General features: G+C 44.1%; 2 protein-coding genes across 2 annotated transcripts in view; both read right to left on the bottom strand.

Annotated features, from left to right (window-relative positions):
* Window positions 1-12,987, bottom strand: part of atg16l2 (ATG16 autophagy related 16-like 2) — a gene marked incomplete at its 5' end in the record, with an annotated part of 30,044 nt that extends 17,057 nt beyond the window's left edge. Inside the window, 9 exons of the mRNA XM_080547342.1 lie at window positions 1,396-1,501; window positions 4,603-4,662; window positions 7,116-7,208; window positions 7,471-7,536; window positions 8,068-8,319; window positions 8,887-8,960; window positions 10,794-10,875; window positions 12,042-12,111; window positions 12,858-12,987. Coding sequence (XP_080403468.1) covers window positions 1,396-1,501; window positions 4,603-4,662; window positions 7,116-7,208; window positions 7,471-7,536; window positions 8,068-8,319; window positions 8,887-8,960; window positions 10,794-10,875; window positions 12,042-12,111; window positions 12,858-12,987 — 933 coding nt within the window. The remainder of the gene's footprint in view (window positions 1-1,395; window positions 1,502-4,602; window positions 4,663-7,115; window positions 7,209-7,470; window positions 7,537-8,067; window positions 8,320-8,886; window positions 8,961-10,793; window positions 10,876-12,041; window positions 12,112-12,857) is intronic.
* A 1,559-nt stretch (window positions 12,988-14,546) lies between these two features.
* wdr62 (WD repeat domain 62) overlaps window positions 14,547-18,122 on the bottom strand; it is a gene marked incomplete at its 5' end in the record, with an annotated part of 28,282 nt that continues 24,706 nt past the window's right edge. Inside the window, 6 exons of the mRNA XM_080547341.1 lie at window positions 14,547-15,133; window positions 15,572-15,666; window positions 15,890-15,953; window positions 16,622-16,718; window positions 17,332-17,449; window positions 17,923-18,066. Of these exons, the coding sequence (XP_080403467.1) occupies window positions 14,867-15,133; window positions 15,572-15,666; window positions 15,890-15,953; window positions 16,622-16,718; window positions 17,332-17,449; window positions 17,923-18,066 (785 nt within the window). The 3' untranslated portion in view covers window positions 14,547-14,866. The remainder of the gene's footprint in view (window positions 15,134-15,571; window positions 15,667-15,889; window positions 15,954-16,621; window positions 16,719-17,331; window positions 17,450-17,922; window positions 18,067-18,122) is intronic.

The raw sequence follows: 18,122 nt of genomic DNA, 5'->3' as shown, positions 1-18,122 counted from the left end.
CAGCAGAGTGTGTCACAGCAGAGTGTGTTACAGCAGAGTGTTTCACAGCAGAGTGTTACAGCAGAGTGTGTTACAGCAGAGTGTGTTACAGCAGAGTGTGTTACAGCAGAGTGTGTTACAGCAGAATGTGTTACAGAAGAATGTGTTACAGCAGAGTGTGTTACAGCAGAGAGTGTTACAGCAGAGTGTGTTACAGCAGAGTGTGTTACAGCAGAGTGTGTTACAGCAGAGAGTGTTACAGCAGAGAGTGTTACAGCAGAGTGTGTTACGGCAGAGTGTGTTACGGCAGAGTGTGTTACGGCAGAGTGTGTTACAGCAGAGTGTGTTACAGCAGAGTGTGTTACAGCAGAGTGTGTTACGGCAGAGTGTGTTACAGCAGAGTGTGTTACAGCAGAGTGTGTTACAGCAGAGTGTGTTACGGCAGAGTGTGTTACAGCAGAGTGTGTTACAGCAGAGTGTGTTACAGCAGAGTGTGTTACAGCAGAGAGTGTTACAGCAGAGTGTGTTACAGCAGAGTGTGTTACAGCAGAGAGTGTTACAGCAGAGTGTGTTACAGCAGAGTGTGTTATAGCAGAGAGTGTTACAGCAGAGTGTGTTACAGCAGAGTGTGTTACAGCAGAGTGTGTTACAGCAGAGTGTGTTACAGCAGAGTGTGTTACAGCAGAGTGTGTTACAGCAGAGTGTGTTACAGCAGAGTGTGTTACAGCAGAGCGTGTTACAGCAGAGCGTGTTACAGCAGAGCTGTGTTATGGCAGATGCTGCTGTGAATCGCTTGTGTTTTATGTGAAAACAAAGCTTAGTTTGCTAACGTAAAGTATTTACTTATGTAACTGGTGTTTGTTATATTGAGTGGGCTCTTCAACATTAACATTTTAGTAATAAGAAGAAAAAAAACGAAAAACACATTAAAAAAAAAGCAAAAAGAAAAATCTCAATTTGTGCTGTTGCCGACTTGGTACACATTTCACTGGGCTTCAGAAGCACCATGGGCTCAGTGGAAAACGCTCAACCGCCTCAGAAGGAGAACAGGACGACCCAGGGCTGCTCTGGTTAGACGGGGCTACAAGACTGGCCCACCCACCTGTGGATGTGGAGGAGCCGACCACACTACTACTACTACCCAACCCTCGCAGCTCAAAAGACCTCGCAGAGTTCAACCAAAACACAAAGGACTGTGTAAAGAAACGGGAAACCGTCATATAACCACCACGCTTCAGAGAAACCAAAAGAAGAAGGTACACAAGGTTTCATCAGCCGCTGTTAACAGCAGACTCCTGGGCACAGCACACAGAGAACGCCCCGAGCTAATTCAGTTTGGAGTCCTTTGCACTGTGGTGTTGTCTTGCCCATCATGGTTGATGGACAGTCTGACCACAGACACGAGCAGGTCCTCACCAGCACATGCAGGGCTCTGGCAGGCACCCTGGCGGACAGACAGATGCCTACAGGGACGTACAGGTCCTCCTCCAGGCTGCACACCGAGTTCCCCCGCCGCTTCTTCCTACACAGGGACACACAAAATAACTCAACACAACATGTATGTTTCAGTCTAGTTTTACAGGGACAACATGTATGTTTCAGTCTGTAGTTTCACAGGGACAACATCGATGTTTCAGTCTAGTTTTACAGGGACAACATGGATGTTTCAGTCTAGTTTTACAGGGACAACATGTATGTTTCAGTCTAGAGTTTCACAGGGACAACATGGATGTTTCAGTCTAGTTTTACAGGGACAATATGGATGTTTCAGTCTAGTTTTACAGGGACAACATGTATGTTTCAGTCTAGTTTTACAGGGACAACATGTATGTTTCAGTCTGTAGTTTCACAGGGACAACATCGATGTTTCAGTCTAGTTTTACAGGGACAACATGGATGTTTCAGTCTAGTTTTACAGGGACAACATGTATGTTTCAGTCTAGAGTTTCACAGGGACAACATGGATGTTTCAGTCTAGTTTTACAGGGACAATATGGATGTTTCAGTCTAGTTTCACAGGGACAACATGTATGTTTCAGTCTAGAGTTTCACAGGGACAACATGTATGTTTCAGTCTAGAGTTTCACAGGGACAACATGTATGTTTCAGTCTGTAGTTTCACAGGGACGACATGTATGTTTCAGTCTAGTTTTACAGGGACAACATGGATGTTTCAGTCTAGTTTTACAGGGACAACATGTATGTTTCAGTCTGTAGTTTCACAGGGACAACATGGATGTTTCAGTCTAGTTTTACAGGGACAACATGGATGTTTCAGTCTAGTTTTACAGGGACAACATGTATGTTTCAGTCTAGTTTTACAGGGACAACATGTATGTTTCAGTCTGTAGTTTCACAGGGACAACATCGATGTTTCAGTCTAGTTTTACAGGGACAACATGGATGTTTCAGTCTAGTTTTACAGGGACAACATGGATGTTTCAGTCTAGAGTTTCACAGGGACAACATGGATGTTTCAGTCTAGTTTTACAGGGACAACATGGATGTTTCAGTCTAGTTTTACAGGGACAACATGGATGTTTCAATCTAGAGTTTCACAGGGACAACATCGATGTTTCAGTCTAGTTTTACAGGGACAACATGGATGTTTCAGTCTAGTTTTACAGGGACAACATGTATGTTTCAGTCTAGAGTTTCACAGGGACAACATGTATGTTTCAGTCTGTAGTTTCACAGGGACGACATGTATGTTTCAGTCTAGTTTTACAGGGACAACATGGATGTTTCAGTCTAGAGTTTCACAGGGACAACATGTATGTTTCAGTCTGTAGTTTCACAGGGACAACATCGATGTTTCAGTCTAGTTTCACAGGGACAACATCGATGTTTCAGTCTAGTTTCACAGGGACAACATCGATGTTTCAGTCTAGTTTCACAGGGACAACATGTATGTTTCAGTCTAGTTTCACAGGGACAACATCGATGTTTCAGTCTAGTTTTACAGGGACAACATCGATGTTTCAGTCTAGTTTTACAGGGACAACATCGATGTTTCAGTCTAGTTTTACAGGGACAACATGGATGTTTCAGTCTGTAGTTTCACAGGGACAACATGTATGTTTCAGTCTAGAGTTTTACAGGGACAACATGTACACTGAACAAAAAAATAAAATAAACTCAACACTTTTGTTTTTGTTCCAATCTTTCACGAGTTGAAATCAAAGACCTAAGACTTTTTTTCTATGTACACAAAAGGCCCATTTCTCTCAAATTGGGTTCACAAATTTGATTAAATCTGTGTTAGTGAGCACTTAACCTTTGCCGAGATAATCCATCCTCCACCTGACAGGCGGGGCATATCCAGACGCTGATTAGACAGCAAGATTACTGCACAGATGTGCCTTAGGCTGGTCACAATAAAAGGCCACTCTAAAATGCCACAGATGTCGCAAGTTTGGAAGGAGCATGCAATTTACAGCGTGCAACACAGATTTAAACACATTTGTGAACACAACTGGAGAGAAAAATGACTTTTGTGTACATAGAAAAAGTCTTAGGTCTTTGATTTCAACTCGTGAAAAATTGGGGAGTAAAAACAAAAGTGTTGCATTTATATTTGTGTTCAGTGTATGTTTCAGTCTATAGCATAGTCCCCCTATTTCAGGGTACCCAAAAGTGATGGGACAATTGGTTTCTAGTTTGTTCCGTCACACATTTGTGCAGCCATAAGAGAGAGCTCTCAATGCCTAGTATTGATTCTAGACTTTCAGTTTGCCTTTGGAGTTGTTGGTGTCTATCAACATGAGGACCAGAGAGATGTCAACGAGTCACGGAAGCCATTATAATAAGGCTTATCAGAAACATAGTCAAAACCTTAAACCTACCAAACACTTTGAAACATAGTTCAGTGGAAAGAAAGCATTGGTGAGATCAGAAATCACCAACAGCCTGCTAAGCCAAGGAAGACTTCTACATTTTCTATAACGTCTAGAAATCAATCAACAACTGAAGATAGCTTCATTACAGGCCTGGCAGAGCATCACCATGGTTACAGTACAGGCCTGGCAGAGCATCACCATGGTTACAGTACAGGCCTGGCAGAGCATCACCATGGTTACAGTACAGGCCTGGCAGAGCATCACCATGGTTACAGTACAGGCCTGGCAGAACATCACCATGGTTACAGTACAGGCCTGGCAGAGCATCACCATGGTTACAATACAGGCCTGGCAGAGCATCACCATGGTTACAGTAAAGGCCTGGCAGAGCATCACCATGGTTACAGTAAAGGCCTGGCAGAGCATCACCAGAGAAGACACCCAGCGTCTGGTGGGGTCAATAGGTGGCCGACTTCAGATGCAGTTATTTCATTCAAAGGACTGTCGACCAAATACTAAACATGAGTGCGACTTGATAAATTATCTGTCATCACTTTTGGGCACCCTGACATTGGGGAACTTTGTACAAAAGGTGCTCTGAATGGTGAAACCAATATGTACACAAATACCATAAAATAAGAAATGATTACACTTTAACCTCATAGGAATTGTTTTGATTTCAAATGGAAGGTTTTGGTGTGTAGAGAGCCACTGTCCCATTACTTAGGCAGAGCACTATAGATCTGTATGTATGTAGTGCATGATTCTGTGTTTAGTAACTTACTCTCTAAACAACTCTTTAAAGGAATCAAAGATCCGAGGAGGAGATGTCGCAGAGGCTGACCTACAAGAAAATGAGAGGTTTTGAGAACTTTTACTACACATTTGACCCACTACATTTTGTTGACTCAATCTCTAAAGCCTGGTACACACATAAAGATAATCTGGACGATTTTGGCCCGATTTCCCCCCCTTCCGACCAACGGTTGTGACGTGGAATGGAATGTAGCCAATCAAGAAGCGAGCTGACTGACGCGTCTTCTTCTTTTCGTTCTTCTGAACTTTATTTACCTTAGGCTTCAGGGACGAGACTCTAGACCAGGGGTCGGCAATAGGCGGCCCGCGGGCCATTGCTGGCCCATCACCAATAATATTTGGCCCAGCAGAATATTTTGAGAATCCACTTTTTTTTTTTTTTTTTTTTTTTTTTTACAATATCGGACCGACAGTCCCACGTATAGCGCCTATAATGTCCGAATAGAGAATCTACCTCCACCTGAATAATGCTTATTGTACTTTTATCCATGTTGAGAGTGAATGACACAGGGACAGACAATCAGGCAGCGGGGTGCACCGAAGCGCACTGACGCTGAACCCCTCATAGTGAATCATAAGTAGGTGGACAACGTGTAGTGCTGAAATAGCCGTGTGTGGTTTGAAAAAAATAACACCAGCTCAGTAAATAATTCAAACGTAATGTTTACGTATATGTGACTGCAACACACATATGAACAGTAACAAAGCAAATTCAGTTTAATATTCTGAAAAACATTGACAACAAAATCGGTGAAAAACAGAAAAGAAAGAAAAGTAATCCGCTTATGCGAGGGGTGGTGGTGCATAGGCCTATGCTCCTGAAACGACAGAGCAAACACGCTATTAGGGATAATAATTACAATGAGCCATTCATTCAAAATATAAAAAATAAAATTAGGTTATTAAATACAATAACGACAGGCTTGGTACTCACTTAATGTGAAAAGTGGCATCTCCCATCGGTCAGTATTTGCTTGATATCTGGTTATATGGACGTCACTTTAATCCGCAGGCAGTTCTCAAGTTTTTTTTTGCATCAATCGATTCCTCTCGTGCGTCTTTATCACATTCATTGAGGAAAAGGACGACTCGCATGTATAGAAAGGGAACATTGTGAGCACGGAAGATGTGAGTCTCACAACGGCTTTGCGTTGATGAAACCAGGTAGGATGAACATTATAGTTCGCTGTCCATTCCTCTTTAAATGCCCTGTTTTCACCGTCAACTTTCCTCTTTACACCTTTGGAGAGTGACATGATGTTTCTCTTGCTAGTTAGCAGGTTAAATGTTTAGCTAACTTCACCCGGCAGGCAAACAACCAATCCAATAATAATGTGACCTTGTCTGGGAGGAGGGGGGAATCATTCAGAATGAAAGTATGTTAAATAATTATTAGAATAAGCTAGGCTGCGCTACATCGTCAGTCCACACATTTATTATTCAAAACTATGGAAAAGGGTGAAACTACGTTTCAACGTTGTTGAGAATCACAACACAAACTTGCTAGTCAAGCCAAAATACTACAACGTAATGGATTGGACTGCTACCTAGTTAGCTACAACACTACTTTACATTGTTACCTAGTTAAGTACAACACTACTTTACATTGTTACCTAGTTAACTACAACACTACTTTACATTGTTACCTAGTTAACTACAACACTACTTTACATTGTTACCTAGTTAACTACAACACTACTTTACATTGTTACCTAGTTAACTAGAACACTACTTTACATTGTTACCTAGTTAACTAGAACACTACTTTACATTGTTACCTAGTTAACTAGAACACTACTTTACATTGTTACCTAGTTAACTACAACACTACTTTACATTGTTACCTAGTTAACTACAACACTACTTTACATTGTTATCTAGTTAACTAGAACACTACTTTACATTGTTACCTAGTTAACTACAACACTACTTTACATTGTTAGCAGGCTCACAAAACAAGCTGTGTTAGTTGACTAGCGATGTGTACATTTTTCGAAAGAAAAGTCAAAGCATTAGAACGTGTCACATTTTTTAACAATCAATTACTTATGAATGAATGAATGAATGAATGAATGGAATGAATGAATGGTCTTTATTGTCATTGCTACAGTACAGGTACCAAACAACGAAATTTAGGAGGGGTGGCTCCCCTGGTGTTAGGGAAAAAAAAAAAAAAAAAAAAAAAAAAAACGTTCGGGCCCGCCATCTAGTGGCTCAAAAAAAAATTGGCCCGAGGCCAAACCTAATTGCCGACCCCTGCTCTAGACTGTCGTAAGGACAGATCTTTATGTATGTGTTGTGCTGTATTGGGAATATCGGAGCACACCACACACAATACGATCAAAATCGTTCTGAGTGTTCGTCATGTTCAATCCATGATTTTTTTATCTTCATGTGTGGGGTCTCTCTCAGATAAAAAATCTGTTAAGATTTAGAAAATCTTTCTGTGTGTACCAGGCGTAAAGCAACCGTCTCTTCTACCTGAAAGTTCGACCGTGCCGTCTGACAACCTTCTCCATCGTCTGGTTCTTTGGGGACGCTGTTCTGGGGGAAGGAGGAGCGCTCACACAACCGCTGGAAGAGAAACAGCAGAACAAGGTACAACCCTGTCATAACCCTGTCATAACCCTGTCATAACCCTGTCATAACCCTGTCATCCTTTAAATGGTAAATGGACTGCACTTATATAGCGCCTTTATCCAAAGCGCTTTACAATGGCCTCTCATTCACCCATTCACACACACATTCACAAACCAATGGCGGCAAGCTACCATGCAAGGCGCCGGCCCGCTCACTGGGAGCGATTTTGGGATTCAGTGTTTTGCACAGTACTTACACGTCGATGTTCACTTCCGTTTTTGCAGCCGTCTCAAGTTCCTTCTGAAGAGTTACCTCCCTGGCTCTTTGATATAGATTTGAATTCAAATAAATCAGAAATAAACATTACATTCATTGAAATTGTACTTTAATCATCTATGGTCATAGGTCATAGCAAAGCAGACTTGTGCAGTTACTGTTTTCATTTCACTAATCGTCTGTTAAGGTCTCACATGCCTACACTCCACTCCTGATGGACACGAACATGCTTTAACACTAGAACAGCCGTGCCTTTTTTACCTACTATAAGAGCTAACTCGGGGGTCAAATGACCATAGTCTTTACAATGCTAAGCTGCTATTTACACACAACGACCACTAGTTGGCCGCCTTGTAAATTAGCCTGCTTCCTACACAGAAAAACTGCAAAATAGCTTTATACTAGCTTATCCTGATGTGATTTCGAAAATGTAAGGATACTGGGTGGTAGAACGCACATATCTAGGAAAAGTCATGAAAGGAGGGTCCTGAAATTTGATCGAGTGCAATATACATTTTGTTTTACACACAGGGGTCAAATGACCCCACCCATGGCTGACCTTTGACCTGCAGCTTACCTTACTCTGCGCTCGTTCCGACTGTTCATCTGGACGGCGGCCAGTTGTTTCCAGCGGATCATGTCCTCCAGCAGCTCGGAGCCCCGCACCTTCTCCTTCACGAACATCTCGTCCATGGCGTGGTGCTGCTCCAGGAGGCAGTCGTACTCTCTCTTTAAGAGCCAGTTCCCCTCCTGCACCTCCGCCACATGGGCACGCAGGCTCCCGTACTCCGCCTCCACCCCCATCAGTCGCCTGTTCACCTCACACATCCTAATCATGGCAAGAGATCAAACGGGCTGACTTATACAGCGCCTTATTCCAAAGTGCTTTACAACGGCCTCTCATTCACCCATTCACACACACATTCACACACCAATGGCGGCAAGCTACCATGCAAGGCGCTGGCCCGCTCACTGGGAGCAATTTGGGGTTCAGTGTCTTGCCCAAGGACACTTCGACGTGTGGCCAGCTGGGGCTCGAACCGCCGATCTGCCAACCTTGCGATCGTTAGACGCCGGCTCTACCTCCTGCGCCACAGCTAGCGTCTATTGAGGACTACAGATGCAAATGAGCTCCCAGCTAACTCCGGCATATTTACTGTCACCATACTCTGTATAAGTGACTGTTCCTTAATGTGCACTGTCCTGACTAAATAAAGATCTATCTATCTATCTACTGTATGTACAGTGCTCATATAAATGTGTAATCCTACTGATAGTCGATAAAGGACCACATACTCCTAACGTAACACACTCCTCCTACCAGTAGACTTTTACAAATATATTTCAACATTTTCAACAGAGAATGTCAACTTTGTTTTGGTTTTTTGGGCCTCACCTGGCATGCTGCTCTTCCAGTACAGATTCTTTGATTTTAATCTCCTGCTGGAGCTCCACCACCTGGTAGGCCAACTGGAGGCAGAGGTGAACAATCAGACACCAGACTGACAGTGGGACATTCGACATGTTCAGTATCGGCAGAAAGAGCCCAACATTTAAAAAGTAGCACAGTTAAAGATTTCAGATTTGTCTGCTTTCTGCATCATACAGTATATGCTTCTGCAGATTGCTGCTGATAATAATAATAATAATAATAATAATAATAATAATAATAATAACAATAATAATAATAATAATACATTAGACTTATGTAGCGCTTTTCTAGACACTCAAAGACGCTTTACAAACTGAAAAGGTCGAGTAGTAATAATAAAAAAATGAATTAAAAAAAGTATAGGGGCTTAATTAAGGTAGTGCTGGGGACACATGGGAGGGGGAGAGGGTTAACTGGTGAAGGCAAGCTTGAAGAGGTGGGTTTTGAGGGCCTTAGGGTTTAAATGTTGGCAGGGTGTTGGCCTGTCTGATGTGGTTGGGGAGGGCGTTCCAGAGGGACGGCGGCTGATGATGATGGCTTGAGAGAAGGTGATTGCCAGCTAGTTGTATTGTATCCTTCACACGGTTACTCTGAGGAGAGACCTGAGGGCATGCTCCATAGACAAACACCTGAGGGACGCTCTATCACACAAACACCTGAGGGACGCTCTATCACACAAACACCTGAGGGACGCTCTATCAAACAAACACCTGAGGGACCGCTCTATCACACAAACACCTGAGGGACCGCTCTATCACACAAACACCTGAGGGACCGCTCTATCACACAAACACCTGAGGGACCGCTCTATCACACAAACACCTGAGGGACCCTCTATCACACAAACACCTGAGGGACGCTCTATCACACAAACACCTGAGGGACGCTCTATCACACAAACACCTGAGGGACCGCTCTATCACACAAACACCTGAGGGACGCTCTATCACACAAACACCTGAGGGACCGCTCTATCACACAAACACCTGAGGGACGCTCTATCACACAAACACCTGTGGGACGCTCTATCACACAAACACCTGTGGGACGCTCTATCACACAAACACCTGAGGGACGCTCTATCACACAAACACCTGAGGGACGCTCTATCACACAAACACCTGAGGGACGCTCTATCACACAAACACCTGAGGGACCGCTCTATCACACAAACACCTGAGGGACCGCTCTATCACACAAACACCTGAGGGACGCTCTAGCACACAAACACATGAGGGACGCTCTATCACACAAACACCTGAGGGACCGCTCTATCACACAAACACCTGAGGGACGCTCTATCACACAAACACCTGAGGGACGCTCTATCACACAAACACCTGAGGGACCGCTCTATCACACAAACACCTGAGGGACGCTCTATCACACAAACACCTGAGGGACGCTCTATCACACAAACACCTGTGGGACGCTCTATCACAAGCATGTAACAGAATACCGCTAAAGACATATTTCACATTAAATATAATGACAATGACCTAAGCTCTTCATTATAAATCCACTCGTCACCTTTAATGCGAAAGATGGCAGCGGCAGAGCAGACATGCAAGCAAGACAGGTGCTGCTTGGACGCTCTCCCAAAACCTCCGACGCTCTCCCAAAACCTCCGAAAGCCATCGAAAAATTCTACCACAAAATTGGATATCTACAGCTGTTTTAATTCTATGTCTTCTCTCGTGTATGGCACGACATTGTTTTATGGTTGAAAACAGTAAACAAGTCTGCCTCCCAGCGGGAGCAAGCCAGCACCTCCTGTATACTGATTACCTGGTCAATGGCCGAGCCGGGGCGCGAGTGCGTCTGTGTTTACCTCACACTCCCCTATGAGTTATAGTCTTGTGTTCTCCTACCTCGCCTTTTGTTTTCTTCAGATCTTCATTCTTGGAGATCAGAGATGTCAGGGAGTCCTTCGCAGTCGCTGTCGAATCGTACCTGGAACACTCCGACACTTAGATAACAGCTCTAATGAAAGAAGCTTGCCCATAAAAATGCTAATGTCTATCTATCCTTCATTGGGTATTTACCATCAGACACATCACAGTGTTTCCTCCAGGAATTTTTACAATGGTGGCGGGTAGTGCTGACCGCGCGCGCGCGCAGCGCGCGCCCGCGATTTTCCCGCGTGCACGCGCATGAAACGCGCGCGCGCGCTCAAAACAACGACGTAATTTCAGCCAAAACTCGAGGATGGCCCAAAAAAATTAAATGTTTTCCTGTACTTCTCCCGTGTGTCTCTTATTGTCTGTGTCTGCATGTTTTTCCAGCATGTAATTCCGTTGTCAATAAAAACAAAAACACTGATCTGACGGTTTTTTTCACAACGTTATTACTTGTCACTTTAAGCCCAGGAGGGAGTTAGCGATTAGCGATGTTTAGCTTAGCTTAGTTTAACAGAAGTATCTTCACTTTTAACATGACTTCCCGTGGTCGTAGAGGGCTGGTCGACGGCTTAAAATGACCGTGTAGACCTGTAGACCTTATATAGTCATATATAACCTTATGACCTATATATAACCTATATGACCTTATAGTCTTGTGTTTCTACCCCGGGCATAGCCGGTGTTATTCACGGACAAACACTCCTGTTAGAGTGGTTCTAGTACACTGGACATAGGTAACACATAGAGAGGCTTCTCCTCTCTCTCTCCATACTACACTACACTACACTACGCTAGCTCGCGGTGTTCGGGTGACAGCCAGGGCGCGTTCGTAAATACGCTCTGGAAATCTGATCAGCACTCACGGAATGCCTCTTGTCCAATCAAATGACTTGGTCCCTTTATGACGTTGAACCCAGTGTGCGCTCCGGGGCTCTCAGAGCGAATTTACGAACGCAGCCTCAAGTTCAATACTCGCGACACACACGGACTGGTCCAGTTTCAGCGCTTGTGGGTGTGTCTAGCGCTGTGAAGGTCTGAAAAGCGGCCTAAATCTTTTTTTTTTTTTGGGGTTGAGAAATCTGAATGGTGGCGGAGGAAATTCCATCGTGGCGGCGCGCCACGATGAAATGCATGTAGAGGAAACACAGCATCATCAGACACTTTGATTCAAGCGAATACACCTTGGTAAGTGTGTTGGTCAACCAGATGAGTGATTACCTTGCAGCAGAGCCCAGGAGGCCTTGTGTGATGATGGCCTTCTGGTTGGACCTCTCCAGCAGGGTGACATCTGTAGGACACAGTACCGATGGAGCATCATAGGCAGATACAAACATAAGGGTATGTTTACACCAGAGGTCCACACACACATTTTGTGAATAAGGGATTTGCATTTTCATCTTTGAGTCAAGAGAGCGGAAAGTTACTTTCAGTAGGCCTAGATTGTATTGACGAGAACAGGCTATTATAGATCACTTATAATGCAAATACATTCGCAGCATTTTGGGGGGGGTTAGTACAAATCAGGTGCAACTGGTATTATTAATGAGTAATGATGAATTCCCCCCAATTATGTATCACACTTAACTTTATTTGTATGTCTATAATAAAGAAAACAATGTCCGATAATTCGACATTTCGTGAGTTTAGAATGATAAGGTTCTATCTCCGTTTAGGGCAGTTCAGAGATATTGAGCGTCAAAGTTTTGACATTCCATTATGTTTTAGTGAGATGGAACCTTTGTATTTTATGAATTACTAACAAAAAAAATGTCAACATTTTAAAAACAACACCACACAGGCATTAATAAACACCTAATGGATCAGATTATGAGGAAAGAAAACCCAATTTTGACAAAAATGGAGATAGAACCTTATCATTCTAACGTCACGATTTGCAGGACTTCCTTAGGCCAGCTATATAATATTATGGCTTTATATTATAAGCATGTTTGGGGAAAAAGAAAAACATCACGATCAACAAGCCTAGCTACTTCTCTAAACAAACAAGCAAGTAAGTGACACGTGTTTACGTACATGACCGTATGACATCCTGAAACATTGCCTTCTGAAACTTATCCCGGTGTTTCAGCTGACGGGCGATGTGACATTTCCATGACTCTGCTTGCGTCTTTGTGGCGGTGAAGAGTCCCCTATGAGCAGCCATAACCCGCTACAACTGGCCGGCTTTTATTGATCGACATTGCCGGGGGATATTCAGTCCGCTGCGCCTATCAGAGAAACATTTTGACTTTTATTCGTTTGACTCCATTCGAGACTGAACTAGAAAGTGATACCGGAATTATTCCCCCGCAACACAAGCCTGTGGAACAACAAGTTTCTCAGCCAATCACCAGCCAGACTTTCCACGCCTTTTCCTCAGTTATTGGGCCGCGTTCGGAAATTCGCTCTGGCTTCCTGTTAAATTCAGAATAGATTCCAAGATCCTTCTGCTGGTTTATAAAGCTCTCACTGCCACAGCACCAGAATATGTTCAGGTCTTTTGCTAGCATATCAGCCCAATAAAGCTCTCAGTCTCAGGTCTTCTGACGCTGGTTTCCTCTGTGTACCACATGTACAAAAAAAGAAGAGATTTGGTGAGGCTGCATTCTCATTTTATGCTCCAGATTGTGTCTCACTGCCAGTTTACATTAGGGATGCAACCTCAGCACATAATTTATGTTCAAGTCAAGACTAAAAACCCATCTTTTTAATATTGCCTTTAAATGACTAAATCATTCAATTATGATTTATATAATGATTGAAGCACTTTGAGCTGCAACGTTTGCAGGAAAAGCGCTATACAAATAAACATATATTATTATTAGCAAACTTTCCACGCCTTTCCCTCAGTTCGACTCGAATCGTGGGTCACGTTCGTAAATTCGCTCTGAGAGCGCCGGAGCGTCCACGTGACTGCCTCTAGTCCAATCAAATTACCCAATGCCCATTATGACGTCGAACCCAGTGTGCGCTCCGGCGAATTTACGAACACGGCCCTGATCGCTGTCACTGAAAACACGTACTAGCTAGCCTGTGGTAAACGCAGCCATAATAAATACACCAAGTATTTTAAATAGGGTTGCAAAATGCCCATTCGTTTGGGAAACTTTCAGATAATTTCCAAGGTTTCCATATAACCTTGGACATTATCTGAAAGTTTCCCAAACTTACGGGAATTTTGCAACCCCACTTTTAAATGTGGCTGCAAACATGACTTTCCACTGGAAAGTCGACACAGCTCAATATATTTAACAATATATTTAACGGAGCACTTTGAGCTGCAACCTTTGCATGAAAAGCGTTATACAAAAATACAATTATTTATTTAAGTTATTATTATTATTATTATGAATGCATACAGACGTAATGTACTCATTGCCCTAAATACATACAGAAACACACAACACAATGTAGAGTATGAACGCTTTAATACTTTAATTAGTAAAATAAAAAATATATAAAATATAATGAAAAATCTTTTTTTTTGTTTTTTTAAACATGCCATCAACAGCTATGATAGCATCAAAGAACACTACTAATAATACTGGTCAAACAGAGACATGGACAACAAAATAAGCCACATTCAATAGCATTGTGCCCACCTTTGCCACTCCCAGTGTTTTATTTAGACAGAAGCCGTTTAAGCCGTGTGTGTGTGGTGGATATAAGGATATATCAGGGTTCCTACAAGTTTCAAAAAGTCAAATTTAAGACCTTTTGGGGCCTTTTTTAGCCCTCTTTGAATAGAAATGTTGACCTGTCGCGACACCATGATGGCTTTTTGTCATCCTCGAGGTGATTGATTAATTGATCAATCATCATCCTTGATTAATTTCCGCGTAAATAGATGTGGTCGGACTGATTTCCTTGTAGGATCTAATTTTTAAGACCTAGCGCCTAATTTTTAGACCGAATAACTGAAATGTGAGACCTTTTTTGGCCTTGTTAATCGGATTGCTGGATTTTAGACTTTAAGGCTTTTTAAGACCAGCGCGGGAACCCTGATATCCTCCTCAGTATCTTTAAGCTGCCCTCAGTTGCCCTCAGCTGCCCTCAGTTAAGTCGATCTTCTTCTCTGTGGTGATCTGTATCAGCATGTCAGAGTACTTCTCCAGCAGAGCCACGGTCCTGTCGTCCCTCAGCTGGCGGCCCGGGGACTCCTCCGGGGGACCAGGGGCCGTCTGACACGGTGAAGGACCGTCCTCCTCCGGGCAGACAGAGTCCAGCTCACTCCTGACCACCGCAAAGGCTTCCTTCAAAATGTCCGCCATCTGAGACTGCTGCTCCGGACTGTCCGTCATGGAGCGCACCTAGAGGTCGACACACCAGGAAGTTAACACTAGAACAGCCATGATTAAAGAAAAGTGTTATATCTTTGCACTCGATCAAATTTCAGGACCCTCCTTTCATGACTTTTCCTAGATAGGTGCGTTCAGGATAAGCTAGTATAAAGCTACTTCGCCGTTTTTCGGTGTAGGAAGCAGGCTAATTTACAAGACGGTCAACTAGTGGTCGTTGTGTGTAAATAGCAGCTTGAGCATTGTAAAGCTCTTATAGTAGGTAAAAAAGGCAAGGCTGTTGTAGTGTTAAGTCCCTCTCATACAACAGTAGTTTGCAAGTGCTTGCATTATGATACAGGAGCGAGGTCCAGAATAATTCTGACGTTTTACACTTGATTTGGAGATCTTGAAAGACGGCTCAATTGTTACAATTAAAAACAGATGTAATACTGTAAACTGTAAACCCACCTTATTGTAAAAGCTAACTGCAGTCCTTATGGTATGCCTCAACTCATTAACAATCTGGTTACACATCTTCGGGTTCACCGTCTCATCCAAAGAACCTGAGCAAAACAAAACAACACAAAATGAGAGCTAAACCATCCCATGCCAACCAACACCAACACTTGCTTTCAACCAGTCCAAGCTGTTGGGGTTGGTGTAACGGTGTGGGGAATGTTTTCTTTGCACACTTTGGGCCCGTTAATACAAATTAATCATCGCTTAATATCACTTTCTTTGGAGGATTGGGAGAAAGGGGGGATGTAGATAGTAGATAGTACTCACCAGTGTTCTGGCTCTCCTCTTTAGATTCTGTGGCACAGTTCTCAGAAAGCTGCTGTGAATTAACCTAGAAATAACATCATCATTAATAACTATGCTGACAAAACTTATGAGTCGTTCTCTAGGGTTAGGATTGGGACCAACATGCTTTGGGATGAATGCATGTTATTGATCTGTTGGTACTGTGTCCATATCATTTCTTGGGCAATAATGTGGTCCAAATTCCTACCTAGATTGAAATGCATGAAGTGCATTTTTAAATGCACATAGGGCTGAAACTCTGCTGCTCTCTGGGAATAATAACAAATGCATTTGAAAGAATGGAGCAGACCTCAACACTAGGGTAACCCTCATCATGTAAAGATGATGATGATGATCCTCTGTATTAGCACCCAGAGACCTGGAGAGACCTGGTGTGATCTCTATGCTGTCCTGGGTAGGGCCTGGGGCTGTTCTTGCGTCATTTCCTGGGGGCGAGGGCGTCCCACACTAACATATGAAAGACACAGGAGTGGAAAGTACCTGGCCAGCTAGCCAGATGTATGGAGGATCGGGATGACTGGAAGTGCTGATGGAGGGCTCGTCCAAGGACGACCTAGTGTGTGTAGTGTGTGTAGTGTGTGTGTGAGTTGAGCAGCATGGTGATGTGGTGCATATGTACTGTCTGGGTGAGTAGTGAGGTGCATTATGTACTGTGTCTGTCTGTCTGTCTGTCTGGGTGAGGAGCATACGTACTTCTGTGGTGCTGAGGCTGGGGTCAGGGCTGCTGGCCTCCTCAGAGATCCTGGGCGGCAGAAAAATTGTCGGGCGTGAGGCCAGGCCAGGACCCGCCCTAGCAACCAACACACAACACACAACAAGGTTCAGCAACTTGAGACGGTCTACTACATTCTCCACTGTAGACGTGTAGAAAGAGCAAATGTCATCAAACGAGAGGCACTTGTATTAGAGTAAAAACACGAGTATTGTTCCACAAGACTGCTTTGGGCATCACCCCCCCCCCCCCCACAGGAGCAGGTCATACTGTAGGACTGTAGGACACACTCATTCCTCTCCCCTGGATCTCTAGACAGAAGTCTCTGGAATCAACTGAAATCTTCTCAATCTAGTAGTAGAGTCCTGTGGATGGACTGGTAAACGGACTACACTTATATAGCGCCTTTATCCAAAGCGCTTTACAACGGCCTCTCATTCACCTACTCACACACATCAAAGGCGGCAAGCTACCATGCAAGGCGCCGGCCCGCTCACTGGGAGCAATTTGGGGTTCAGTGTCTTGCCCAAGGACACTTCGACATGTGGCCAGCCGGGGCTCGAACCGCCGATCTGCCGACCTTTGCGATCATTAGACGGCGGCTCTACCTCCTGAACCACAGCCGTCCCGATCTTTTCAATCTACTAGTAGAGTCCTGTGAAGCAGAACGCTGACGGGAGGCGAGACTGACCGGAGGCGGCCCTGGAACCGGGACAGGAAGCGGCTGGAGATGCTGAGGCGAGGGTTCAGGAAGTGGCTCTCTTTGGGCGGCTGCAGGCTCTGAGGGTCCGTCTCAAACTTCTCCTCTGCTGGGAGGAAAATAGAAATGTGAGGACCAAGGAAATGCAATAAATATAATGTGTGTGTCTACCAAGAGGAAAAAATAAAGAAAAGAAAGGATCAGAGGACCAAACAGATAAGGCTCAGTACTCCCCATCTTCCGTCGGAGACTGAAGACCTCCATCTCTTCAGGTTATACCTTAACTGCTCCTCCTGAGACATCTACTACCCCCCCATCACTGTGTCTCCTGAGACACCTGCTTTTCCCCTATACTATGCCTCCTAAGACTCTACTGCCCCCCTTGTATTGTCTCTCCAGTGTCGGGTTAGATAATCTTTCTTTCTTCTTCTATCACGACGACTGCCAATGGCCCCTGGCCTGAGCTAGATTACTCTTCCTGCTAGAACCGGTGCACTGACGATTCACTTGCTTAGTCAAATGTATCGATTGTAAGTCGCTTTGGAATAAGGCGTCTGCTGAATGCCAAACGTGTAAACGTACCTCCGTCGCTGAGCAGGTTGTCTGCCGTAGCGTCAACGTGTGGGTGCAGGGGCGTCTCAACCTGCTGAGGGTGCTGCTGCGTCTCTGGCGTCTCCTCCTCTGCAGAGCTGCCGTTGGAGCTCATCTGGCTGAGGGACTCCGTGTCTGAACATGAGACAGCAGGACAGGGTCAGAAATACTTGACATTTGACTCACCACAG

Source organism: Nansenia antarctica (assembly GCF_963989245.1).
Source record: "Nansenia antarctica genome assembly, chromosome: 17".
Classification (NCBI taxonomy): domain Eukaryota; kingdom Metazoa; phylum Chordata; class Actinopteri; order Argentiniformes; family Microstomatidae; genus Nansenia; species Nansenia antarctica.
Note: the sequence above shows the minus strand (reverse complement) of the source record. Positions and strands in the feature narration are given on the sequence as shown.